Consider the following 26831-nt stretch of genomic DNA (forward strand, 5'->3'; position numbering starts at 1 on the left):
CCATAGGGTGGGCTCAGGACAGGGAGGTACAGGGTATTTTGGAGAACAGAAACAGGGAGTGCTGGAAGTGATGGATTGGTGGAAATTCTCTGCTAGACAGTTCTGACCCTGGAACCCTCTGATTCCGCCACTTAGCATGAAGGCGAGGTTCAGTGTTTGAAGGGATTGAGGAGAGTCCTTCAGGATCCATCAGAGGAGAGAGTTGAAGCACTGATTAAAAACAGAGGGGTGGAGAGTTTCATGCCAAAGGTGAGGCGTGCTGGGCCTTCCTCCAGAACGGGAGGTAGCCAAGATTGGAGCCTTCTGGCAAGAGAAGGAGGTGCTCCTGCCTGGAGAAACTTGCCTGGCTCAAGATAAAACGACCTCTAGCAATAGCCCTGGTCCTTCAGGAAAAGAGCCAAAGGACAGCTCCTTGCCTGCTCATCTTTTGACAGCTGAGCAGTTGATTGGCTTTATGGAAGAACAGAGATTCCAGTCAGCCTTTTGGCGCTTTCTTGAAATATAACCGGAAGGCCAAAGTTCACGGGAGAGTTGAGGCAGCCATCCTGCATAAAACACAAAGACTAACACAGAAGAGCTGAAAAAGGGAGCCCAAGAGGCGGAGACTGTGCTGGCAGGCAAGGGAAACTTAGAAAGCCTAATTAACATCTTCGGAAAGATAGGAGAAGATACTGTAGCCAGGAACAAGAATAGGGCACTAGAAAAACCAGGCAACAGGGAAGACTGTTTGAAATTAATAATTTGAAAGTATAATTTTTAAGTCCGTAAGAAAATGTAAGTCAAGGAAATCTTGATGGAAAGGAAAGAAGAAACTATATGAAAGCCAAACCACATGGCTGCCTCTATTTTAACAGGAATCCAACAACAACAACAACAAAAACAAGTAAATAAAGAGAGGAGAAAACTTCAAACACAATACAAAAAGTAAATGAAATCTTTAGAGTTGAAGAACACGAATTCTGTTGAGAGCTCAGTAGCCGAACATTTGTCTAGTGTGTGAGATGCCCTTACACCGTGGACGTTAGCTGACTACGAGGCACACTGGCATCCTTGCTTTCCCTGGAGTTGACAGCTTCCAACCATCTCTTTACAAATATTTGAAAGGGAAAGCAAAATGATTGATTAGGAGGACAATGGTTAACACTCATAACGCTGTCAATCAAAGATGGACTCATTCAAACCTTGTGACAGATTTATCCTGGGTTAATGGGGGAGGAGTTGCAGTGGGGCTGGTAATGGGCTCAGCAGGAGCTAACGCAACATCTTCCGTGTTAGCGAGCCAGCCGGTCATCTTAACGCCATTAGCCATTACGTTAAGCTAAGAATGGTGGCTCAGAGCGGAATATGGCTGCTTTGAAAAGAAATAAGGAAGCCATGTTCAGGAGAAAAAACATGGCAGCTAGAGGAGACGAGTCTGGTAGCTTCTGTTTGGGGTATGACTTTCCTTCAGCCCAAGTGTGCAGCACTGGTAACCAGGTAAAACAAGAAATTACTTTCATTAAAGGTTTTTTTTTTTTTTTAATTTTAAAAATGTATGGTGTTGGCATCATGCCATGGTTTCATGTATTAAAGATCCCAGAATTTACAATGAAAGAATTTGTGCTTTGGAATCAGGTAGCGCTGAATTATCTCAGCTACCTTGGTGACCATGACTCATAAATCCATCAAGTTTGTGTTGTAGCAGTCATATGGTAGGAAGGCAGAGTAGACGCAGTGCATGTTAACCAACTACCAGGCACACTCTCATGTTGTGTGGGTATTTCATACATGAAAGTTACTGTGAAGATGATCTTGACCGACAAGAATGATATTTCCTGAAGACATTAATAACTTTGGGAAGCACCATATAGAGATTAAGACCCGATTCTCTAAGACACCTATTTGAAGCAAGCCCCAGGGACAGTGGGAGAAAGTCTTACTGTTCCAGTCTTAAACTAGTCAGTTAATCAATTGTTGTTCCTGCGAATGAAGTGGGACCTTTGTGGTTTACAAGAGTTAATGTGCATCCTAGAGCCATTAAGGTGTTCCCAGGGAATCACTTGCAGCCGGGGAGACTCCAGTGCGTTTTGGAATAGGGAGAGCTGAGATGGCAGAGTCAGTTTTTAATTGTCAGTGTTATTTCATCCTCCTTTTACTTCCTCAGAGGAAAAGCGAAACAAAATCCCAAGTGTTACTATATCTGCAGCCCATCCTTAGCGTGTATCAGGTTCCGTGTGTACCCATCCATTGCCTAATGCTGCCTGCAGCAGAGCTGGTCTCAACAAAGAGGCTGCATGAAGGTGGACTGCACTGACAGCTTTATCTTATCCCAGTTGAGCTCTTGCTTTGGGGATTTTGGATGAGTTCTTCTTACTGCAGCGAACACTTTTTGCTGGTTGGCCCCCATGACAACTTCTCTCGGGATCCCAGGGAAGTTACTTCAGTGGGACATTTTATAACATTGACTACCTAGCAGAAGTGCTTTCTGTATTTCTAGGAGCCAGTGGTTTTACGAGCACTTGTCATACATGTAATCAATGGTATAATTGGTGGCTTGACATTTTGTCTCCCATACTTCTGTGCGGATGGAGTTTGGATGGATGAGAAGAGTCTCAGAAATGGATTCTATGTCTTGCACATTGCACATGTACCCAGGCCGTAGGAGGTACAGAAACTGGTAAATGTTTCATGAATGAGTGGGTAAATGATTGCATGAAGCACCAAAAGGCCGTTTCTTCATTAATGTTCTTTGTGTAAAAGCTATGCTGGGATAAGTGGTTCACATTTGTTCTAGCACTCTAGAGAGAGCATCCAGAGTTCAAGGCCAGATTGGGCTACATTGTTAAGTTAAAGGCAAGGCTTGGAGGCATAGGATGACACTCTATCAAAAAAACCTCCCCACCTAAAATGAGAAAAAAGGAAAAAAATGATCAAAGGAGGTTATGTATCCTTGCCCAAGGTTGGTGAGTTTGAAAGAAGGTAGGTCAAATCCGGAAACAAATTAGTGAAAGTGTGAAGGTCCCATCCCCACATTTACCTTTCTCATGCTTCTCTTAGGATCCAGCATTGTACACAAACATGGCTACCTGATCACGTACTTTGCTGGTTCAAAGGGCAAAAGCTTTCAGGAGTGACTCTTGTCTTCTCACATACACTTCCCATTTCCAATTGGCTTGTTCTTATACTTTGTTGCTTTTTAAATACAGTTTCGATGCTTTGGAAGAAGAAGGAAGAAATCACAGAAGGTATAAAATTGCTTATTATTTACTCCAGAGAAGAGAACACTTCCCCTAGTAAACATGCACTGAAGCATCTTTATTTTTATTTGTATTTTTTAAGGATGCTTAAATGGACCCAGTAGACCATAATATCTCTTTTAAGAGTTGGTGCCATCTATTGATTAAATATGCATTTATACATTTCTACTTTTTTAAAAAATAAGAGACATATGTTTTAGTCATATAATAGACCTAGAAGAATCGATCAGTAAAAAATACATATTTATGTGGTCTTTACAAAAGACTTTGTCAAGCACGCAAATTTAGAAAAAAATAGCAAATTATTTCCTGATCTTCACTGATGTTTGCTAAGTGTGAATTTAATTAAGAAGTGCCTCCTGCAGATTAGGAAAGAGATTGTTGAAATAAAGAGATGCTTGCATTTCATTTCAGTTTAGTGGTGCTGCGGATTGAACTCAGGGTCTTGTCCATACTAGGTAAAAGCTCTACCACCAATCTATATCAGCTGCCCTAAATGGATGCTTTTAAAAACAAAAATGTCCTGGCCAGGTGTGGTAGCTTACCCTGCAATCCTAATACTTGGAAGACTAAGACAGGAGATTGCCCATGAGCCTACATAACATAATGAATCCCAGGGGAGTCTGCTACAGAGTGAGACACTGTCTCAAAAAGGTATACATACATTTATATACATACATATATTTATATACTTATTTATATATAAATAAATATGCACTTATATAAAAATATAAATGCATTATCACAATACTATAGAATTCTTATCTATTACATAGTTTCTATATATAAATTAACATATATAAATATATAAATACATCAGTTTTTTAAGAGATAAAGTCACTCTAATGATGATTCTGCCAGAATATAATCTCAGGTTTTTCTGTTTGCAAAGTGAATTTCTTCTTCAAGAGAAGCTATTGTGTTACAGACATTGTGATTTCATTGAATACACTAAACAGGAAATAGTGAAAGAACTAAGCCTTGAAATAGAGTTGGGATTGTCTGCCGTCTCTTCTATTGCCTCTTCTAAGAACTGAGAGACAGCAGCATGGTTTGCCTGGATTGTTCTTACCCTATTAGAAGTTACCAGATGCTTGTTCCTGACCCCTGGCAGCTCAGTGTCTGGGAATGGGTTGCTGTAGATTGGCTCTTTATCCCCCACCCCCAACATCCATGTGTTGAAAGCATAGTCCACTGTACTTGGTGTTGGAAAGCAGTAGAACCTTTAGTGAGGAGACTAACAGAGGTTATCTTGAAGGGAATAGTGGCCCTCGAACTTTTTCCCTCTCACGTTTTTCAATTCTTTGGCATGACAGTTACTATTTTGTTTTGCCCCTTTAAGCATCAGATCTAAAAGATTTGTATGTACTCAGTCACAGCTACAGTGTCCAAAGATGTGAGCCAGTGTACTCCTTATTAAATTGATCTCAAGAGTTTCTTACAGGGATAACAAGCACAGGAATGCAGCCTGTACTCTAGCTGTCGTTTGTAGGGAGGCTGTACCGAGTGTTCTTCACAGTCCTAATGTGCTTACAGAGAAGGTGGTGTTGCAGGCCCTGTGGGGGTCAAGGAGGGCCTGTGCCCAGTGCTACCCAGATTCCTCAGGTGCTCAGCACACAGCTGATGCTACGGGGACTGCTCATCACTGCCAATTCTGTTCAGAAGCTCGGTGTTCCCTAGGCACTCGAGCCCCATCTCTTTTCTCAATGACTCTTTTCAGTCATTGGTCATTGTAAGAGGCAAAGGCTGCCTGACCCTGTGCTCCAGGTGAGTAGCCTGCAACTTCGAAGATGCTACTTAAACTCTTGAGGATATAAGGATAGTACACCCCCACCATTATTTGTTGAAAAGATAAATAAGGGATGTGTAAGGCCAATAACAGAGGTTTTTTGTATGGAGATGATCAATACCATGATACTGTTCAATGCTATCATTTCTTTATACAGAAGAAACAGAAGAATATGGGCTTGCATTTGAGGTGTGTCACTAGCTATGGCCCTGGATAAGTTACTTAACCTCTTTAAATCTCAGTTGCCTCCTCTCTCAATTAGGATAAGGACTCGACATGATGCCATATCTGAAGTCCTCAGCCAACAAGGGGTTAATGAGTTGCCCAAACAGACTTATCCTCAGCACCACATTTAGATTCCATTTTCCTCTTCTCCTGCAGCCAGTCTATCGCCAGACCTCATCTGTGTCTGCTAAGACGAAAACAGTTCACATGTTCCCTAGAATAGCTCCATAAATGAATGTCCCTCATTCATACTCTTTCTTTTCTCAAAAGGAAATTAACTCTTTGGCAGCCTAATAGGAGATCTTTAAATTACAGGACTTTCTCAGTGTCTCTCCTAAACTCCCTCAGCCGCACTCTTAGTTTTCCTAAAGGCCTCTTGTATGTGTCTGCCAGTCCTCCTTCCTGTGCTGTCTGTCTGTTTCCTTTCCGTGGCCTATCTTATCCCTCCCTGCCTTTCAAGTCTCTCTGTGCATCAGAGGACCCCACTAGCAAAGCTTCTTCAGACTTCAGTCTGGTACTGTCCTTGTTTAGAGGGTCCACTGATTGCTCTGCTTATGCAAGCTTTCCAACTGGTGGCTGGATAGTGACTTTACTATGTAAGGCATATACATTCTATTATCTTCTATATACATTCACTAATACACCATTCCTTTAATTTTTTGCTGGAGGAATCTTCAGATGTATCACAGGGCTTTTGAAGAAACAATATTTTTCTTTGACCGAGCCTTGGAAAAACACTTTATATTAAGCAAGAACTTGCTAAGTGATGATGATGATGATGATGATGATGATGATGATGATGACATCAATTATTGTGTTTGTAAGAAGGGAAATGATCGATATTCTACTTGTTTAAAGGCAAACATGTTATTCCCTAGAAAGATTGAAGTTCTGTTTGATACAAATGAGTTCTAGGCATCCCTCTACTTCACCAAACCTGACTCTGTGATAGCATAGACCTGGGTTTGAATCTCGACCCATTAGCCATAGGATGTTTCTCAAGTCACTGGTACTTGCTGAACTGAAATCTGAGGGTAACGATGTCTATGGGGCAGAACTCTGGTTGGGGACAGCTGAAATGACACCTGTACTTCCCTGTCCCATAGGAGGTGTTAGAAATACAACACAGAGAAAACCAGGGAGGGAGGAAGCGTGCCAGCTGGAAAGTCACTCACACATAAGAAGTGGAGCACGTGCACAGTGCTGGGGAGGAATCCCAGCAGACATGGGGTCTTTGGAGAACGTCTGCGAACAGAGTTACTCTCTCTAGAACCTCCATAGTAATAGCCAGTGCCATTCTCATTGCCCATTGTCAAAGTGCAGAGGCCATACCAGCAGTGTGCAACACATATTCCAGGGAGGGCAGATAGAGTGTGTTTTGGCTGCATTCTGAGGTGCAGAATTATGGTTCCTATAAATTGTCATTGCACAGATGCAAACTGGACCATGGGGAAAGCGAACAAGTAAGCAAAGCAAGAAGGAAAGAAAGAAAAAAAAGAAAAATAAAAGAAAGGCCAAAGCCACAGGCATCGCCGTGAGCCTTCTCCTTCTGAGGACTTCTGAAAGTTTTTGCTTCTTTGAGACCTAATTTGGATGTCCCTAACTAAGTGTGCTGAGACCATGACAATTGTTTGGGCTTTTGTCTTGGTAGTATTCCCCTAATGTTCTAATTGTGGAGAGCTGGCCAATTCCCTGTATCTTTGATGAGAAAAAGCCTGAACATGTCCATCTTCCAGCTGGGAAGCCAGGTTGCTTTCAAGTACTCTTGCTGGCGGGATGGGGAAGTGATGCATTTGAGCAGTTTCTGAGCGAAGCTCTGGCTGCATCCTGGGCTGGAGACCAGGAAGGCGGAATGATAAGGCTTTGGCATGGGTATTAGTCAATTTCTGCCAGGAAGCAGCCTTTTCCTGTTCCTTGTGTCCTGAGACCCGCTGGGGTAAGATTTAGGGAAGGGCATTAGACCCCTCCCGCTGCCCACCCAGGAGCGGGTGTGCCCATGCGAGGCACACTGGCATACTCACACAAATCCCAGCAGTACTGCTGCGCGGTGAGGGGGTGCGCAAGGGACAGGCTTCAACTCCCCTTGGAGTGGAGCCTTCCCAACAGGAAAGTCTCCCGGTGTCGCTCAGGAGAGTGGAGCCAATGTGTGGCTTGGAGGTGGTCTGCTGTGCTCCCAGTGAAGATTGGTGCTGATGATTCTTACCAGTTGTGTGTATGTGCAAGGGGGGAAAAATCAGAGACGCTGTCTGCCTGCTCCCATCTCGCGCGCGCTCTCTCTCTTCTGCTCTCTCCCTCCCTTTGCAAACATTGGATTTAAACCTGCTCAGAATTCAGCACAGAGGAAGCAGCCTCGGTGGTAGCAGCAGCAGCAGCAGCAGTAGCAGCAGCAGCAGCACCAGCAGGAGCTAGCCGGGCCGCCGCGCACCACAGCCTCGAGATGTACCATCCCGCCTACTGGATCGTCTTCTCGGCCACCACTGCCCTGCTCTTCATCCCAGGTAACCAGCAAAGAAGGATGTTTTCTCTCTGGGCGATGGTGCGGCTGCTAGGGCAGAAGGGGAAGGGGGAAGAGGGAGAGGCAAGGAGGAAAAGAGGGAGTGCAAGAGGCTTGTGAGTGAAGGTGGGCTTGCCGCGTGCACGCACACAAGCACACACACTCACTGGCTAGCTGGCTCTCAGGCAGACAGATGCCCACAGCAAGCAATTTGCTCCCTTCCGGGGAGCTGGGTTCGAGATCTGCACAGTGCTGCAAGGCGGTGCTGGTTCTGTGAAAGGCACGACTGGCATTGACCAGCTGTGGTCCCAGGGGTGACAGAAGAGGGGCTTAAACTCCAGGCGCAAAAACCTTCTTGCGCGCTGCTGTTGGGACCTGCAGCAGGAACGGGCATCCCGCTCAGTACTGGTCTCTGTTTTTTTTGGAATCCTCGTAGTCTCTGTGTCTCTATTTCTTGTGTTTTTTTCTCTTTCCCCTTCATGTTTTTTCTCTCTTCCCAACGCTCTCTCTTCTCTTTTCCTCCCTTCCGAATGAACCCTCCCCTCTATTCCCACTCCAGATCCCCACCTCCCTGTTTGCCTTCTCATTCTTTCACGAATTCTTCCCTACTGCATTTTTTTTCTTAACACAACCCTTCCACCACCTCTTGTCCTTTCTTTATCCTTCCATCGAATGGGCAGATTGTGCCTTTGAAATCCACTTTCTCCTTCCTAATCTTCACATCACAGCAGAGATGTGAATTTTCCCTAATAGATTTGATCCGCCGGGGAAGATTGGGAAATCTAGTCCCTAGTCCAGGGTTTTGAGAGTCCCTGCCGGGGGAAGAGATGTTAATGCAGTGCTCTTTCTCATAGCACTTACTTGTTTGGGCAAACCAAGTCTGCAGTGACCCAGGTAAGATGCGGCAACCCTCCCTAGTCAGCCTGGTAGACTCCTTGCAGAATCCAGCACGTCTTAATAGGGTTGGTAATTGCATTGGAGCCCTTGGCAAGCAGAGGACTGTGCTCCCAGGCATCTTTCACACAATGCTGAAGGGGCTGGAAGGCTCGCCAACATTTTAGACAGCATCAAAGGGTCTCTGGGTCTTTCACCCTTTAGGGGCATTTCTTCCTCTCTCTCTCTCTCTCTCTCTCTCTCTCTCTCTCTCTCTCTCTCTCTCTCTCTCCTCTTGCTGTTGCAAATGGAGATGTATGTTTTCTGTTAAACATTAGCTTAGACCTAAATTCCCTTACATATGTACAGAAATGAATGCCAAGATTCTTAACCCTCCTCATTCTCATAGATAAAACACAACTTTTCATTTTATATTCAGAATCCTTTGGTCAGGTTTTCTCCCCTTTCTTTTGAACATAATTCTCCAAAGTACTTCTAAGCTACCAGAGAAAATTAGAAAAAAATGGAACTTTATTGGAAGGAAAGAGAGAGAACTGATTTTTTTTTTTTAAAGAAAAGATACCCGTTGTATAATGTTGTGTCACTTCATTAAGTACATTTTAATTAATTTGGAAATTTTATGCCCCCCAATTAAGTTTCAAATTGAACTGTTCTGAAAAGAGATGGGTTCTAAACCAAGTTCCCAGATGTCTTTTGGGTCTGGCAAGTTCAGAGTCAGGAGGGTGTCCCTTTTCTTCTTCTAGGGTCTCCAGTGTAGCAAGGGGAGTGGGGAAGGCCCCAGGCAGAGCCCAGTGCTCAATACCTGCTTAAGCCTGATAGAGGGAGCCAGGTGGGTGCTTCTGATTCTCTGCAAAATGATAAACTTTCCTGAGAGTTCAGGAAGCTCCTTGTGGACTAATTTCTCCTCCTACTGTGGTTCTAAGGGCTTGGGTTAGGACCTTCTTGAAGAATGGATGAGGAGGATGGGTTAAGGACATCCTGCACAGGGTCTCTGCATCCCCATGGCTGTCCTAAGGACACAGTACACACCCAAAGGCAGTCAGGAACTGAGGTGAAACTTTCCTCTAGGGATCTCCTAGTACCCTAGAGCATTGTGCTTGTAGGGAACAGGCAGTCCCAGATTACAGCAATATCCTACCTTAGACTTGAAAGGGGCCGCCACTGGAGTTCCTGAATCCTGCCTGGGTATGAGTGTGACGGTCCAGCTCTTCAGTTATTTGGGAGAGCAGGCATCTGAACAGGGTTGTCTTTACCCCAGTAGGCAGGCTTTACAACCTACTCCGAGAGATGCTCTAACCCGAGAGACCCGGAATAGGGAGGAAGAAAAGTTGGTGTTAGTGGAAAGAAGGAAAAAAGACACCCAAGGATCTGAACCTGGAATCCCGATGCATCCAGAAGGCCTGTGTCTCCTCATTGCCCACATCTTTTACTTACTTCAGTGTCTTTGGACTTCTTTTTAATTTTTTCTTTTGTTTCAAATCCTGCCTTCCCTCCCAAGAGGTTAACACCAGCTCCTTAGCCATTTACTCTCCCAGCAGGTAAAACCAGGCTAATGTGATCACAAAACCTTGACCTGGTTAGGCCTCCATGCTACCTCAGTCTGCAGCTTTTCATTTCTTCGCAAAAACACCTTTTCAACTCGGAATCATTTTCAGGTTAATGCTGTTGTTGCCTGGTCCTTCCCAGGGGAGACTGATGTGTTCATAAATTGTTTTCCTAAGCAGAGTTTCTAGGGTGGGAAGACAGTTGCAAGGGGGAGACTATTGAGCTCACATCCAAGACAGGACAGAGAAGGGGGTGTGGTTGATAATGTGTTATTATGCTAAGAAGCATAGTCCTGAGACCCAGATGATGAGGCTGAGTTGGTTGTCCCAGGTAGAAAGAGACATTAGACTTTTAGAGAAGAGAATTTGTATGTGTGCGCGCTTGTGTGTGTGCATGTGTATGTGTGTATGTGTGTGCATATATTCATGCGTGAGCGCGCACGTGTGTGTGCGTGCGTGTGTAGGCGTGTGTGCCTGTGTGTGTGTGTATGTGTGTGTGCCTGTGTGTGTGGGGGTGTATGTGTGTGTGTGCGTGTGCGTGTGTGTGTGTATGTGTGTGTGCCTGTGTGTGTATGTGTGTGTATGTGTACGTGTGTGTGCGTGTGTATGTGTATGTGTGCGTGTGTGTGTATGTATGTATGTGTGTGTGTGAGTGTGTGTGTGTGTGTGTGTGTATGTGTGTGTGTGCATGTAAGCGCACTGGGAAATCTAGGCCCTTGATAGGCATATGATTTCCCACTGAGCCGTATCATCGGTCCCAGGAGTCTTTATGACCTTGAATCTGGGCATTGATGGGAGTTAAGTATGATAGAGGAACCCAAAGTTAAGGCTGCTGGGTTTTTGCATCAGAACCACCTGGGTATAGGAGCTCAGATCAACATGTGAAGGCCATCTTAGACAAGAATATGTATAAATGCTGAGCACTTTACGTTCCTCTGATGACTTCCATATCAATCTGTCTAGTTCTAAGTCACTGTCCTTGAAATTCAGCCTTTGGGTGAAGACACATCTTCCCTCCACCGATCTTAGCATTATAGCCATGGGACAGCGTGGGGCAGACTCCACAGTCTTAGGTAGTTGAGGGAAAGATTGGATTTCTAAGCTGGAAGCCTGCTTTTCTACTAGGAAGACCTTTCCTATGGGGTGTCCTTTTTACTCCTAGGTATTCAGGGGTCTCCTCGCCTATGTACTGAGCAGAGAATTGCTGTGAAGATTGAACCTGGGTTTGGGACCTGTCACTTCTTAAACAGGTTTCCCATCATTGATTGTCAGAAAGCCTTGGGCTTGGCTGGAAAATTCCCAGAGGTTTAAGATGTCCTCATCTTCTACAGGCCCCTTTCCCCTTTGTATATTTTATTTCATGAAGGATTTTGGGTCTTTGGACTGAGACAGGGCATGAGGAATTTTTAGCCAATTTTGAGGATTTCTGTCCCCACTTCCTCCCAGTGTTGAGAAGCCTGGAGGTCTGTTTCCCTGTGTTAGAGGATTCAAGAAGGAAAATGTAAGCCTCAGGGACCACTGACAGTTAGGGCCAAGGTCTAGGCATCTGATTATTGAAAGGTTTCATCACCCTTATGCCAATACTTCTTTCCCACCCCAGCTATCATGTGGCTCTCAACCCTGTAAATGATTGGCATATTAATAAGGTCAGCCCATGTCCTGTTGGCATTCAGCACTGACCAGTGACAATAGCAGGCCCTTAGAAGAAGACAGGCAATACGTGGCGTTTTCGTTGCCTGGAGCTGGGCAGTGTGAGATCAATCAGTGATCCCAGATGCATTGAGATTCTTGTGTGTTGCTCCAGACATGCTTGCCTCCTTGCTTTCCTTGTGTGGGTCCCTTCAGCCACAGCCCCAAAGCCTGGAACATTTAGGAGGTGCCTTAAGTAGCCCACACCTGCTGGTGCTTGTGGTCTGGCAATTCGAGTGCCTGGATCTCCTATGTCAGCCGCTGGAGACAGCCCCTATGCTCACAGCTTCAGCCTGGCCTCTGAGCTTCATGGGCAGCATGTCAGTGGGCAGTTTCCCACTCAAAGGATCTCTACACCAGCTTCTGTGCATGCTGAGAGCTGAGAAGTTACAGGCTTTGCTTCGGAGCTTTTTGGAATCCATTTAGTTTGTTCACCACATCTCATTTTGCCAGTCTGTAGAAAGGGTTCCAATTCTATATGCCTATACTGGACAGAATAAAAACCAAAAATCTAGGTTAGATGTTAACAAGGGAAAGCTTAAGAATTGCTATCATGAGAGAACATATCCCAGGTTAGTGACGTACATAGCAAAGGGAGAAGTATGCTCATGTGTAGGTGACTAGAAAATATGGTTCTCACCGTTGAAGAAGACAGAGGACAAGACGGAACTGTACTGACGCGTCTATATCTTTGCCATGGTGATGAAAGATAGACGAATACAATAATGCACTCCTTTATTCATCGAGACTTTATATTTGTTCTGATGAATTAAGACATCTCCCAGTTTCAAAACCACAAGTACAGCAAACTAGAAAACTGTTTCCCCCTTTCCTTCTTTTTGACACCACTGAAGCTGTATACTGACGTGGGCTTTGGTTTTTCTGCTCTGCAAAGCTAGTGGTGGAGACAGGTCTTCTTTGCCTTCCTGAGGGGCTGCTTGGGAATGTTTTCAGTGCGGTGCAAGGTATGTGGACTTATTCAGCAGCCTTTGAACACGTGGGGATTTCAGTAGCACGGGCTCACAGCTTCATGTTCACATGACCCTTTTCAGCCTGTGGGCTAGACTTTCCTCAGCTTGGCTCTCTGGCTTAAGGCCCATCAGCCTCCTAGCCTGTGTGTCTGTGGATGGTTGCCATTCCTCTGCAGCTGCCTGCAGCTGGAGAGAGAGGGCAGATGGAAGCAGACCCACTCTTCCTGTCACGGAATTCAAGTGTCAGTCCACAGATGGCCTGTGGCTGCTGACAAGCCAAGCTGTCAGGGATGGTGGATACTGGCACTTTGCATGTCCATGGAACCTTCTAGACATGGAGGCTGAGCAGGCTGGTGTCACCTTGGGGTGGCTTTGTTCTGCTGACCCACTCCCGACGATGTAACTCTAAGTGTAACTCTAGGTCCTGAGGTCGTCTGTTCTCGCCATTTATGCTGTAGTCAGGAGCCGAAGATTTAGAATGCACTACTGATTTCTAAAGTCTTCGTCTCCTGTGCCTTGCCGCAGGTGGGGTGATATGATGGGAACAGATACAGTTCCAGTAGGCAGATTTATGATCATTCATTCAGAAGCACATAAAGGTAATTCTGAGGATGGAGCAGAAAGAAATTCTCACCCAGAGCTGAACATGAAGACAAACACAGGTGTGATTACTTCCCTATTACCTGTGTGGGCAGGCATGCACACCACTGTTAGAGTTTCATCATCCTCTGGCAGTCACAAAGTCATTCCTTAGGCTGAATTCGTACACACACACACACACACACACACACACACACACACACACACACACACACACACAGACACACACCCACACACACACACACCACACACACACACACCCACAGACACACACACACACCCACACACACGCACACGTTTAGCTACTCGTAAAGTCTCAACCACAGCTCATCACAAAAAGCAAGCCCATCTTCCTCTTGTCTAATGGCTTTGCACCTCTAAGAGAACACCCACCGGAGCCTTCAGCCTCAGTGCCCTTCCTATTGGCACATGGCAGAAGTCTGTGTCATACATGGCCATTCATGTGTGCCTTTGCTTGACACTGTAGAAACTCCCTCTACAGCTACCCACTCTCTTCTGTACCCCAAAGTCAGTGGGCACCAAAGGCAAAACTTCCACTTATCTCTCAAGATCCCCTCCTATCCAGAACTCTTGGTGCCCAGAGGCTGTGACTCCCCCGCAGCCACTAAACTAACTTAATTAAATGTTTGCAGAATGCTTTGAGACACCTCTGGGCAATGTGCTGGGTAAGTGCAAGGCATTATCATTATGAGGCAGCACATTGCCTTTAACAAGCAGGGACACTGTGCTGAGAGACCCCTGGAAAGGCCAAGATGAATCGATGCATCAGGACACAGGCCATTAATTGGAATGGCTGCTTGTATGTTCCTGGGAAATGATAAGTGACATTTGAATTGAGCACTGAAGTCCAAGGTCTAGAAAAACCAGGATATTGGTCATTCCAAGGGACAGAGACTCGGAAATGGTCCGAGTGGCTATTCTTGAACTCTTGCTTTGTGTTTCTCTCTCTCTCTCTCTCTCTCTCTCTCTCTCTCTCTCTCTCTCTCTCTCTCTCTCTCTCTGTGTCTGTTTTGCAAATGTATAATGCTGTTCTACTGTGCGTGGGAGATTGCTGATGAACTCAGTAAGGAGAGCAATTGTCATATGCTTTATGACTTGCCTGGAAAAATTTACATTTACTCTTATTTGTTGCTTAACAAAGGAATATGGGACATCACTAGATTGTGTGGACTCCCAATTGTGTAGAGTTTACAAAATAAAACTCAAAACCCTCAAAATTGGACAAAGTACACAAGGCCATGTTCTGTGCTGGGCTCCCCACTTTTCAGCACTTTGTTTCCTTTTTTTACTCACTCTTCCTTCCTCTCCAGCTCTTCTGTGGGGTTTGGTCCCTTTGGTCAACCTTAATCCCCCATAAAAGGATTCCTCATAGGCTTTTTACTCAAGCATAAAAACTCTGATCTATCTATCTATCTATCTATCTATCTATCTATCTATCTATCTATCTATCTATCTATTTCCCATGAACCATCTTTTTTCTTCTTTCGGAGCTTAGCAAAAGTGTTACTTTCTCAAAAGAACCTTCTCGATGCTCTAAGGTAGCTAGGCCTTATTTATTATGCAAGTTCTCAGCGCCAGGCTTCTCTTCACAACACCATGAGTTTATGCCTTGATTTTATACCCCTTTTCCTTCCACCTACTGTGGCCCATAAAGCTACACCATTCTCCTCTCCAACACATTCTCATTCCCTAACACAGTGGCCGAGGTTAAGAGCACATAGTGTTTGTTGAGTGAGTGAATGAGTGGGTGAGGAAACAGAGTAGGAAAGAAACGATAGCCAAACTCATACCAGTATTAGGTGTCAGCTTACTCTGCATGTCCTTTTGATCATGCTTTCTGAATTCTCAAAAATGTCTGAGGTCCTGGGTTGTACTGGCCAGCAGCTCATTTATTTGTAGAGTGGGCACGAGGCTTGGGAACTGCTTTGCCAGTGAGAAATGGAAATGTCTAGAAAATGCTTAGATATGAGTATTCACTCAAGGGTTTATGAACACGAGTCAACACTAGCTGTGATCTACCAACCAGACAAGATCACAGCTCAGTGCTGGAACTGGAGAGCTGTGAAAGTAACATCTCAACAGACACACCTGTGTAGTGAGAATTCTGAAATGTTGGTTTCCGTAAAAGACACAGCAATTATATAAGAATATAATTTTTGTTTTAATTCCAGCTGTGGGGATATGGGGTTCCTCCACAGCAGCTGACCATGGTTTGCCTCTTGCTTTAGCAGAAGTAGGGTTTGGCCAGCTCCAGATAGTTTCTGCAACTGTGTGATCTTTGGAATTCTGGGAATTTTTCTGACAGTATATAAATGCTAGACCCCTGAGAGGTAGGTTTGATGGTTGGTGGTTGTTGGAGGGGGGCGCGTTGATTGCAGATTTTTTAGTTAGTTGTGCTCAAAGAAGAAACAAGAAGAAAGACATTAGAGTTAAGGATCTCTTTCTTTATCCTCCCTCTTCCTTCTTTCTCTCTTATCTAGTGACACAATATGGAACAGGTAGAATAAATGGTGCCCAAAGGAAGCAAGAACCCACAGAGTAACTAAGGCAGGGTACATGCCTGAGAGTATGTGACATTCTGTATACATGGATGTGGCCCTAAACTTGCTATTGACTTAATACAAACTGAGGTGACTCAGCACATTTAATCAGGCTATCTGTTTGAGGAACCTCAGTTGTTTGAAATTTACAGTCATGCCCCTGTGCCAAAAACTGAGTATTGTAATAATACAGGAAGGGATTTTTGTTATTTACAACAAGTGAACTGCTGCACTATGGCTAAGAAAATGCAGATGGCATGCAGGGTGGGAGTTAAACATGACCAAGGGACACAAACATGTTGTCATTCTTATGGGAAAGGTAAAACTGGGCTCAGCAAAACAAAAGAATTATAAAGTTCTATTGTTTTTATACCTAGTCAGTTTTATAGTATAGTCTGTTCACCAGGGCCGTTACATCATGGTTATTGGGCTTGGGATCACAGAGGTCTTGCCTGGCTAATCTATGAATGTTTCACAGTGTTAAGCACATGTACTCCTCAGATATATTATTTACTGAGGAAATAACTGAAATAGTTATGGTTGGTCCGGGTTTGCAGCTAAGCAGCTACTGTGCTTGGCTAGTATGCACGGAGCAAGAGACCCACGTGCATCAGCCAACACCTATATGATTGGGAAATCACAACTCAGGCAGGATAAGGATGGGGATACACTTCCATGATTGCCTGTAAGGAGGACTGATCTTGCCACCAAGCTCTGTGCCAGTGACAACTGAGTAAAGACCTGAAAAGAAGTTATAAGAGATGTTTTAAGGCCCAGGGAAGGGAAGGGACAGTGTGTTGGTTTGAATGAGAATGGACCCCATCGGCTCATATTTGAATGTTTGTATCATAAGTGGTAGATTGCTTAAGAAGGATTATGAATTGTGGCTCATTGGAGGAGGTGTATTCCTGGGGGTGGGCTTAGAGGTTTCAAAAACCCATGCCAGGCCCAGTCTTGCTCTCTTTCTGCTGTGTAGTGTAGATCAGATGCCAGCTTTCAGCTACCGCTCCAGTGCCTGCCTGCCATGGTTCCTGCCATGATGATCATGGACTAACCATGTGAAACTGTAAGCAAATCCCAGGTAAATACTTTGTCCTATACATTGCCTTAGTCACAGTGTCTCTTCATAGCAATAGAACAGTGGTAATCAAGACAGGGAGTATAGCTCGGACATACAGGGTACCTCTGAGGTTCAGGGATTGATACCAGGGGAGGAGGAGGGCCAAGGGAGGCCAAGGAGTTAAAGATATTTTGAGTTGAGGCAAGAAGAGACATACTTTATTCATCAGAGCATAGACCTTGAGGCAGGCATACACTGACACACAGGTTGGCATAGGTCCAGGCAGACTGGCACATTGGGTGCAAGGAAATACACATCCAGAGCTACTCAGAAAGGCTGGGGGAAGACAGAGACAAAGGCCAAGCTTAAAACTTCAGACCTTAGAGCCACGCTTATATAAAACCCACAAAAAGGTGGCACCCAGCCTGAAATGGTTATGTAACAGATTACACCACTGTTGACTTTGGGATTCCCTGGACAACCAATGTCAGCCGTTTTGTTGCTGACATATAGCCTGCCTCCTGCTCCCACAGTTGTCCAACCTTAGCCATCTCTGCCAATGCTGGTTATCTCTATCAGCACCACATTTTTCCAAAACATAAACTGGCTTGTTTAGTCTTTTGTTCCCCCTAAATGAGCTCAGCAAGAAACCTAAGGGCTTACTCTCCTACCTGAGTAGAGCAGAGAGGAAGAATGTGTGGCTGAAGATCAAGCGTCCAGCCTGTTGTGCAAGGGTCAGAAAAGAAACATAGTTTCTGAGGGCCATTGCAGTTGTAATTCTGGAAGTGATGGTCCATGATTGGTAGAACTCATGCGATGGGTGTGGACCATGGTTTGTATCCTTGAGTTCTATTCTTGCAGCTTGAAGAATGGATTAAGGATGAACATTGCATTTGGGAGGACACTGACACATTTCAGTGGCCATGACTTAGACCTCTGGGAGAGGTGATCAGAAAAGAGAGGCATGAATGAACCTGCCAGTCTTTAAAGGAATATTGTGGGTGAGTTACAGAGATCATGGAGTCTGATTCTAATAACAGAAACATAGCAGGACAGTCCTTGTGACCTGGAAGTTCCACTGCTAGTGCCTTGCCATGAGTCCTCTCTCAGTTGATATATAGTCTCACCATAAAAGAGGAATAGGTGGCTTTTTGGAATTCCACCCTTCCTGGAAGCAAAACAATTTCAGCCCTTGACACCAAGCCTAGTGTGTCCCTGAACTTCTAACTATATTTAAGAGATGACAGAGTTCTAGTTGTCTTATCTGTTGTATTCTACCTTAGTTTTCCCCCTGGAAGAATCTAGGCTGTGATTAGAGGAGCTTTGATTAGATCCTTGAGTGACTATGGACACTTTAATTCAACCACATGACATAATTATGATGGCACCAGAGTATGTGTAACCTCCTACAAGGCAACTCATTATCAGGGATCTTCTGAGTAGAGATTTGTATCCATGGTCTCCTGAAAACATGTTTAGGTGCTTGGAAAGGGACTTCGAACACTGTCTCGTTTATCCCAGCACTGAGGTGAAGGGGGTCTAAGATTCTTCTGTAAAGTCACATAGTTAGAAGCTCCTCTGGATGACAGGTGCTATAGTCTGTCTGGAGTCATTCCTCTCTAATAGTGTAGAGGGAATATTTACATTTTAAATGGATACTGCATTGAAAGATGGCCCCTTAACCTTGGGTACTCTTCTATTCCATGCTGTTTATTTACTTTAGCATTTTATTCCCTAAAGTGTTTGTTCACCTTAGTGCACAGAAGAAACAGTGAGGGACAAGGTAAGGCAGGGGGAAAAACTCAAGGATTAGGGTCTGGGGGCAAGAAGCAAAACAGAAGCCTGGTCCCTTGTAGAATAATGACCCTTGCAAGTAAACTTGGAGACTTCTAGAAATACATGGCTCCTTGGTATAAGGAAGGCTATGCTTAGGGCAGTATAATGAAAAAGTGTCAGATTTGTGTCAAGCTGATGGGATTCACATCAACCTGCTTGGTCTTCACACTATGACAGGTGCTGGCTTTTATCATCACTGCCAGCAAAACAACTCTTTTAAAATTATGTTTTTGGCCTTAAAACTGTACTGAACCAAGAGAAAAATCCATCCCGAGAATCTTGTAACCTCTATGCTAATGGTTCATGGTAGACTTACACATCATATGCATGTGCATCATACCAGTTCTATAATTAAACATGCAAAATGGCCAGTCTTCTTCCCTTTCAACACCTCTGCTTCAAATCAGCAAAGTGGAAACGGGCACTGTAGCTACAAGGAGTTGTAGATAAATTCAGAATGAGAAACAAGAGTTCAAATTCAGATGCATGCCAGAAAGGATCAGATGGTAAGATGAGACACAGCACTGGTAAGGCAAAACACCTAGGGGCATTCCCTTCTCTACAATGACAGGCTTAAGGAAGCCTGAGGCTACTCTGAACAAGCCAACTTGGTTCTTCTGAATAGACCAGTGCCAAGGGATTTCCTGTATTCTTCAATGAGAGGGAGGAATGCTGGAAGAGAGAATATGGCAGATGGAAATAGCCCATCAGCTTGCAGGCTCCAAGAGAAACTGGGGTTTCCTTAGGAGTCCCCTGGCTTTATCCCATGGAGAGGATGGTTCCCAGTCTTACTTGGCACTGGGATGGTTGCCTCTTTGGGTGAAGTCCAGATGGGAAGGGATGATGGAAACTACTATTGAGTTATTGAGATTCTGCACCCATCTTTTCCTGATGGAACCGTGGAGTCTTAGAAGATCATGGGCACTTCTTCTAACTGATGTCAGCTTAAACTCATGATATCTGAAGGATGTAGCCATTGCTTGTGGTGATCCAGACAACTGTTTGTTTCCTGTTCTCACTTAAATAATCTGTATTTAAAGCAGATGATTAGAAGTCTGCGGCCATCTCTCGGGAATGCTGGTGCAGTGAGTCCTGCCATGCCTTTGGCTTTATTACTCCTAAAGTCAGTTACCTTAGATAAGTGCTTTGACTTCTTAAAGATGATTACTCTGCACAGAATAAGGAAGTGATCTCAGTGGTACCTAGAAAATCCCCAGCTCTTTGAAGTTACTGGTGGTCAGGTCTTAGTTATTTTGAATGGGTCAATTCCCTAGATAGTCTTGGAATCCTCTCTCCCGATGATTTTCTCTGGTTGTGGTGAGTGTGATTGGAACCCCAAAGTGGCACATACTCTGACTCTGGAGCAGGCTGCATGGTGGAAGGAGCTCTTGGTGTCTCTTCTGCAGGCCTGAAATGGGTTTGGTTTGCTTCTGTTCCCATGGAGACCACTGTAAAGTATTTTCTGTTTTCTCAGCTGAATTACTTGGACCTTGCCAGAGAATGGGGACTTTGCCATTTGTGTTGTGATGAGAGAGGCCTGGCATGAGTAGGAGAAGACTCTGACTTATAGACTTATGTCAAGCTAGATCTGCGCTGTGACTGTGTAAATTTTACCTCACTGAAAGCATAATTCCAAGGATGAATCTATGGAGGTAGAGGAGTCTTTTGAAAAGTTTGAAACATTTTGGCTGTCCTGCTCATAAGCTGCAGAGTGTCCTGATCCATTCCACCTTATACAAGCTGATTGGTGAATCCCAGAGATTGGATACCTCTTTGTTCAAGCCCACAGGAAATGATACAGAATCTCAGGTCCTCATGACCACTTTTATCCTATGAATTGCTTGAGTCCATAATGCGAATCATTCATGTAAAGAACAGAAATGGGATAGCTTATGGGGCTGTGTATCTGCCTTGAACCCTGCCCTAAATCCAACATGTTGGTTGGTAGTCTTGGATGGTCCACAGTTCTGAAAAGGGCCCTGGTGTACAGCACTAAGTGATTTTATATGTCATAACACTGTCTGATGGGCAGCAGTATTCTGTATCCCTTTGCTATAGTCTTGAGAGCTGGAGAAGAGAGTATCTCATGTACCTTAACCACACACTTAACCTGGTCTTGCCTAGGATCAGATGTGCACTTGTTATAGCTCCTCTTTGGAATTACAATGTAATTCCTAGCTTTTCTGGGAGAGTAACAACTATGAGCTATGCTTTCTAGTCTCATTTTTAACTGTTCAGTCTCCAGAATGCAGCCCCCATCTTCATATGTCACAAGCTATGTAAGTGGCCAAGCCTTATCAAAATGTTGGATGCTTCTAGAACCCCATCAGACATAGTTGAGCATGGTTGATTGAGGTCAGGTGTTTTGGAAGATACCTCTGCTTGCGGATTAGAGTTCCAGAGAAATAGCTGACACCCCATTAGTCCTCTAGAAGCACCACTAAAGTCTATGTGCCTGGGAAGGCAAGAGAACTACAGTAACATAGTTCTGTCTTATGTCTTAGTTCAAGTGCAGAAGCAATGGAGAAGAGTTCAGAATAGAAAAAGTTGAAAAAAAATCAAAGGCAGCATGTTCTAACCTCCTCTGTCCCCCATAAAATCATTCTATATGTTTTATTTCTCTTTATTTTCAATTCTTCTGGCTGTTTTGGGGATGGAGTGGTGAGAAGTAGGAAGAGAGGGACCATGACTAATATTTCCAGTGCAGAGAAAGCACTTTTCGTCATCCTGTCCTTTTGTTGGTATTCCCAGGTGCTGGTCCAGGGTGCATTTCTCCAGCAGTAGACCTCTCATTAAGGCCTGTGTTGGGTTTTATAGTGTTCAAATAAATTAATCCATAAGAAATATCTTGATTACTTTCTTCAGATTCCACACAGACTCTTTTGAACACCCAGTGGTGGTCTGAAGAGTTCCTATGAAGCCAGAGGCTTAGACAGCAGGAATGACTAATGTCTCAAAGCCAAAGACTAGTTCAGGATTTCTTATCCAAAAGCCTTGCTTAGGACCCAACAGGTTTCAGATTTTGATTTTATTTTTGATTTTGGAATATTTGCATACATGTTATGGGATCGTCAAGGTAGAAATAAAAACCCTAAACATGAATAGTTTGTTTCCCACATTCAGTATTTTGAGTACACCTGAATTTTGACTGAGGCCTATCATATGAGGTCAGGTGTGGGATGCCCCTTGAAGTGCCATGTTGGTATTCAAGAGTTTTGGAATTTGGAGCATTCCAGATTTTGGGTTTGGGGATTAAGTTTGCTTAACCTGTCCTAGGAAAATTCAAGGCTACCAAGCAGGAAGGGCTGAAATGGGACTGAGGAATCAACCACCCAGAGTAGAACCTTAATAGCACCAGAAATCTATGTATAACTGCCCAGCTCTCTTGAGGTGCAGTGGTGGACTCCCATTGAAATCCGTTTCAGGATTATATCCCTGTGCAAGCCTTTGCTCAAGGTCTTCCCGCCTGTATCCGCCACCCCACCCATCTGTGTCCACATACCTATGCACCTATTACCCACTAATTCACACATCTGATACACTTGTTCAGTTCAGATGCCACCACCCACTGTCCTTTTACAAGTGTTCACACACCACCCACCAACCACGCACTTGTTCACACTCATGGACACATCGTCTACCTAGCTTTCCCAGACATCTGTTTATATACAGCTCACTTAATCATGTACAGCGAGCTAGCCTCTACACACACACACACACACACACACACACACACACACACACACACACACAAACCATATCACCATCCCTCTGTGCACACAAAGCTCAGAAATCCATCTACACACATTTACACACATTGCCCATTTAGAAACATACCAGCACCTCTGACTCATGCTCAAACTACCCAGGTAGACTCCCTCTACAACATAAGCACACATTATCTCTTCCCATTCCTATCCACACACATTAGCTCCTCCCATTCACCAAAATACACATGCCAAATAGCAACCACCCACATGCTCACACACACACACACACACACACACACACACTCCTAATAAATTTTAAAAGAAAGCAATTCTAACTTCACCTCAGCATGACTTTTGGACAAGACAAAAGGTTATTTCCAACCCATACCAGGAAGACAGGGTTCAGTATATCCAGGCTAACTGATCCTGAAAGCCAGCCAGGTCTGAGGGAAAGAGAGTAAAGACTAGAGATGCAGAATTATCAGCAGTTGAAATAAATGGTCCCTGTGCTTAGCTTTTAATTCTTACAAAGACTATTTGACATTTGTTTTCCCTCAATGGTTATTTTGATGACTGAAATATCATTCTGGAAGCTGGTCTGTATTCAGCGATGGTCACCCATTCTTACTACAAAGATAGTATTGTCGAAAAACAGTGCAGCTGCTACAAAATGGGGTCTGCCACAGCAACCATAGTGTCCCCATACACAGAGTGGTTTGTGGCCAGAGATCCATCTCTATACTCGGTCCCAGAGGGACACAGTCGATTTAAGCCACTGTTAACCCTTTGGCCTATGACAACTTCGCTTGAAGAAGAAAAGGAGATTAGGGATGATATGTGTGTTTTGTGGGGGTGTAGCATATGTGACATTTAGATATATACTGGCATGTGGGAGCATGGAGTCTGTGCCTATTCATGGGTAGGTGGTATGTATATGTTGCTGGGTAGAGTCAAAACATGTAGGTGTATTTAAATGTGGATAGCACACATGTCTATGCATATGGAATGTGTATCTGGGTAAAATATATAAATGTGTGCATGTATATGTGTACGGGTGTGTGGTAGGGTTTTTGTATGGATAGGAGGGCGGCATGTATATATGAGTATATGGGGTGAAGTGGTTGGCTGAGTGGATAGTAAGGATATGGATGGATGGATGGATGGTGTGTGTGTGTGTGTGTGTGTGTGTGTGTGTGTGTGTGTACATATAAGCAAGTATGTGTGGCTTGGTGGATGGTTTGCCTATGGGTATTTATGTGATAAGGTAGGTTAATGGTCTGTGTGTATATATGAGGATGGCTGAGTAAGTGTGCTTGTGTGTGTGTATATGTGTTTGTGTGTGTGTATGTGTGTGTGTGTGCATGCATGTGAGGTCATGCACATATAAATGCAGATATGTACACCTGTGAGTACACATGAGGAAGGCAGAGGTCCATGGGGGGGGATCATTTTTATCTCTCTCTTTGTTCTGTTTGCTTGTGCTTGTTTTTGTCATGTTTCTGAGGCAGAGTCTCTTACTGAACCTGAAGCCCACAAATTTGACTAGACTTGTCACCAGCAAGCCCTTGGGATTCTCTCTTCTCCATCTCCCAGCTCTGGGATCTCATGGAGGCACTGCCAAGCTTGGCTTTTCTAGGTACTCACACTCAGGTTGTCCTACTTGTGCATAAGAATTTTCCACTGAATCATTTCCCCTGCCTCAGAGTTAGAACTTATTGAAGGAGATACTATTAAAAAAAAAACTATTTAAAAGCAAACTGATGGAAACACACAGAAAAGAGTGGAAACAGGAAAAGATGGAGAAGGTTGTCTTTCCTGAGCATAGTTTGATTCTGAGTTACCTCAAGTCCAGCTCTAGAACTGGGTCAGTCAGAAGAATGCCTCTCTGTTCCCTGGCTCTCCAAGGCATGGATGACCAAGAACCACAGGCAGCAGTCTAGAGCCTTAGTCTCCGAGGCTATTTTGTTTGCACTGTTCCCAGCCATGGGTGAGGGTGGAGAGACACCACGTTAGTTCCTCACAGGGATCCGGTCTTCTCTGAGGGTTAGTTTTGACTTGAAGTCACCTAAGACAGCCCGTTAAGTTTCTCTCAAAACCTCACTGTTTTGTCTGCTTCCTCCCACCCACCTTCCCACCAGCCTTCTCCTCACCTTCACCAGAGACCAAGCCAGCACAGCCGTCTGCTGGCCCTCCTGGCTCCTTCGCTTTTCTTTCACAGTTTCTTCCCCTCACAAATGTCTTGCACATCCAAACCTGTCTTGATGTCTGGTTCTCGGAGGACCCAGATTGACATAGTGTTTCTGGGCTGGCCAAGATAAGTAGGCGTGTTAGCCAACGTTGTACTCCATATGTCAACCTTCTCTGCCACCCACACTGCAAAGTCGAGCCATGGAAGTCCTGCACTCACTCACATTGATTAAATTAGGAATGCTTTTAATATGTTTCAAGATTTCTTGAGTGGATTCCTTGCTCTGACCTGATCATAAAGGCAGATCCTGTCCCCCTTGATGCATTGTAAGTTTATGTGGAAATGCAATCCACACCTTACCTATTTTCTGGAGCCTGTTCACTATTGGGTTTGCAAAGCTGGGTCTGTCCTTTAGAAACGCTCTGCTCTAGTTGCTATAGTTTTGTGCCTTGCACTTTATTCTCCTTACATCCCTGTGCTACGGTTCTTTTGCCTTGCACTCTTGCCTCCTTACACAGGATCCTTGTTTGTTGGTACGACTCTCTGTGGGTTGTAGTATGTTTTGCAGCAACCTTAGCCTCTACCCACCAGATGCCAGTAGCACCTCTTGAACTGTGACAGGCAAGAATGTCTCTAGACATAGATAGCCAAATGTCCCCTGGGGGACAAAATCACTCTGCTGAGAGCTGAAGCTCTGATTTTAACCAGAGAGCATGGTATCTTAGCAACCCTTCTAACTGATGTGAGGTGTCTTCTCCCAGCCAGTGAAAGGCAGACTTCTTTTAGGGTATCATCAAACTTAAACTTGTGACATGCGTGGAGTCCAAGACGCTTCAAGTCTCGCATTTGTTTCACAGGAGAATCATTTCATCCAGAACCCAGATCACTGAATTCTTCACCTTTCCAGATATTCTCTGTTGAATACTGTACAGACATGAGAACATACTTCACGATGCCAGTAGGCAGAATAGTAGGGCTTTTCTCTGTGTTAGCGTATCTGGGGTAAAGCAGGTAGAGGGCCTTACCCTATTATAACATGAGAGTTTTTCCACTAGGCTGTCATTCTCATTGCATGTGGGGTCATCAAGAGCCAACCTGTTCCAGCAACTGTCCTGCAGGCAGATTCTGGCTCTGCTCTAATAGCTTGAGGGCTGTCAGGAGTGAAACTGACAGCCAGCAAGGTTCCAATTGTCAGGTATCTAGACTCAAACTGAAGAGTTGAATCTAAAAACTGGAAAGGTATGTGTACATAGCTATAGAGATCTATGCTCAGTTATGATAGTAGAATTTTGAGATCAACTAAGTAATGAGCCTATTGGAAGAGTCTCCTTCCTATAACCAAGACTTGAGAATGGAATGGGCCTAAGGATTGCAGAAGGCAAAAAAACCCCTTCTGCTTTTTGATGTCTTTGGCTTGTTTTTAATGAAAAAAAATGGTGTTGGCTGGCTGTGATATTATCTCCTATGTTCCTGTGTAATTTTGGCAAGAGGTGATGTCAGGCACTCTAGGTGAGGCTAAGGTAGCACATTCAGGTGAGATGCAGCATGGTGAGCCAGTAGGAATTCGGGATTGGTGAATGAGAATGGGCCCTTTGGAATTCTGAATTACATTTTGTCTTCTGTTCAGCTGACTGCTAGCCTTATTTCTTTGCTGCTGTGTTCTTAACAACAATAACTTAAAAAGCTAAACCAGTAATCTCTGTGATGTAGCTCACTGATTAGAGTCTTTTTTATGAACCATTATAAGTGTCACATTTGGTTTAGATAAAAGCTCCTTCCTTGGGCAACAACATAGACAGTGACTCATTTCACAAGGTCATAATGGGACATGAATGGACTACGAATTTACTGTCTGCCCAGCCTTGGAAATTTAGAACAGTGAGATGACTAGGAGAAGCCATCTTGTAGGACCTTCAATGGAAAACCAGTCCTGTAAGCACGTTAATAACCCAGGGTGTGGTCTTCCTTCTCTTGCATAAGCAGTCTTAAGACTTTGAAGAAAGGAGAAACAGCTCTTCTAGGCTTACTCAGGGG

At 44.3% G+C, this 26831-nt stretch overlaps 1 protein-coding gene across 2 annotated transcripts in view; it reads left to right on the forward strand.

Annotated features, from left to right (window-relative positions):
* The first annotated feature begins 7063 nt into the window (after window positions 1-7063).
* The window catches only part of Opcml (opioid binding protein/cell adhesion molecule like), a 1104634-nt gene continuing 1084866 nt past the window's right edge, over window positions 7064-26831 (forward strand). Inside the window, exon 1 of one of the 2 annotated variants that reach the window (XM_032909454.1) lies at window positions 7064-7748. In XM_032909454.1, coding sequence (XP_032765345.1) covers window positions 7688-7748 — 61 coding nt within the window. In that variant the 5' untranslated portion in view covers window positions 7064-7687. The remainder of the gene's footprint in view (window positions 7749-26831) is intronic. The other variant, XM_032909451.1, reaches the window with a different exon arrangement.

Source organism: Rattus rattus, chromosome 8 (assembly GCF_011064425.1).
Source record: "Rattus rattus isolate New Zealand chromosome 8, Rrattus_CSIRO_v1, whole genome shotgun sequence".
NCBI classification, from domain to species: domain Eukaryota; kingdom Metazoa; phylum Chordata; class Mammalia; order Rodentia; family Muridae; genus Rattus; species Rattus rattus.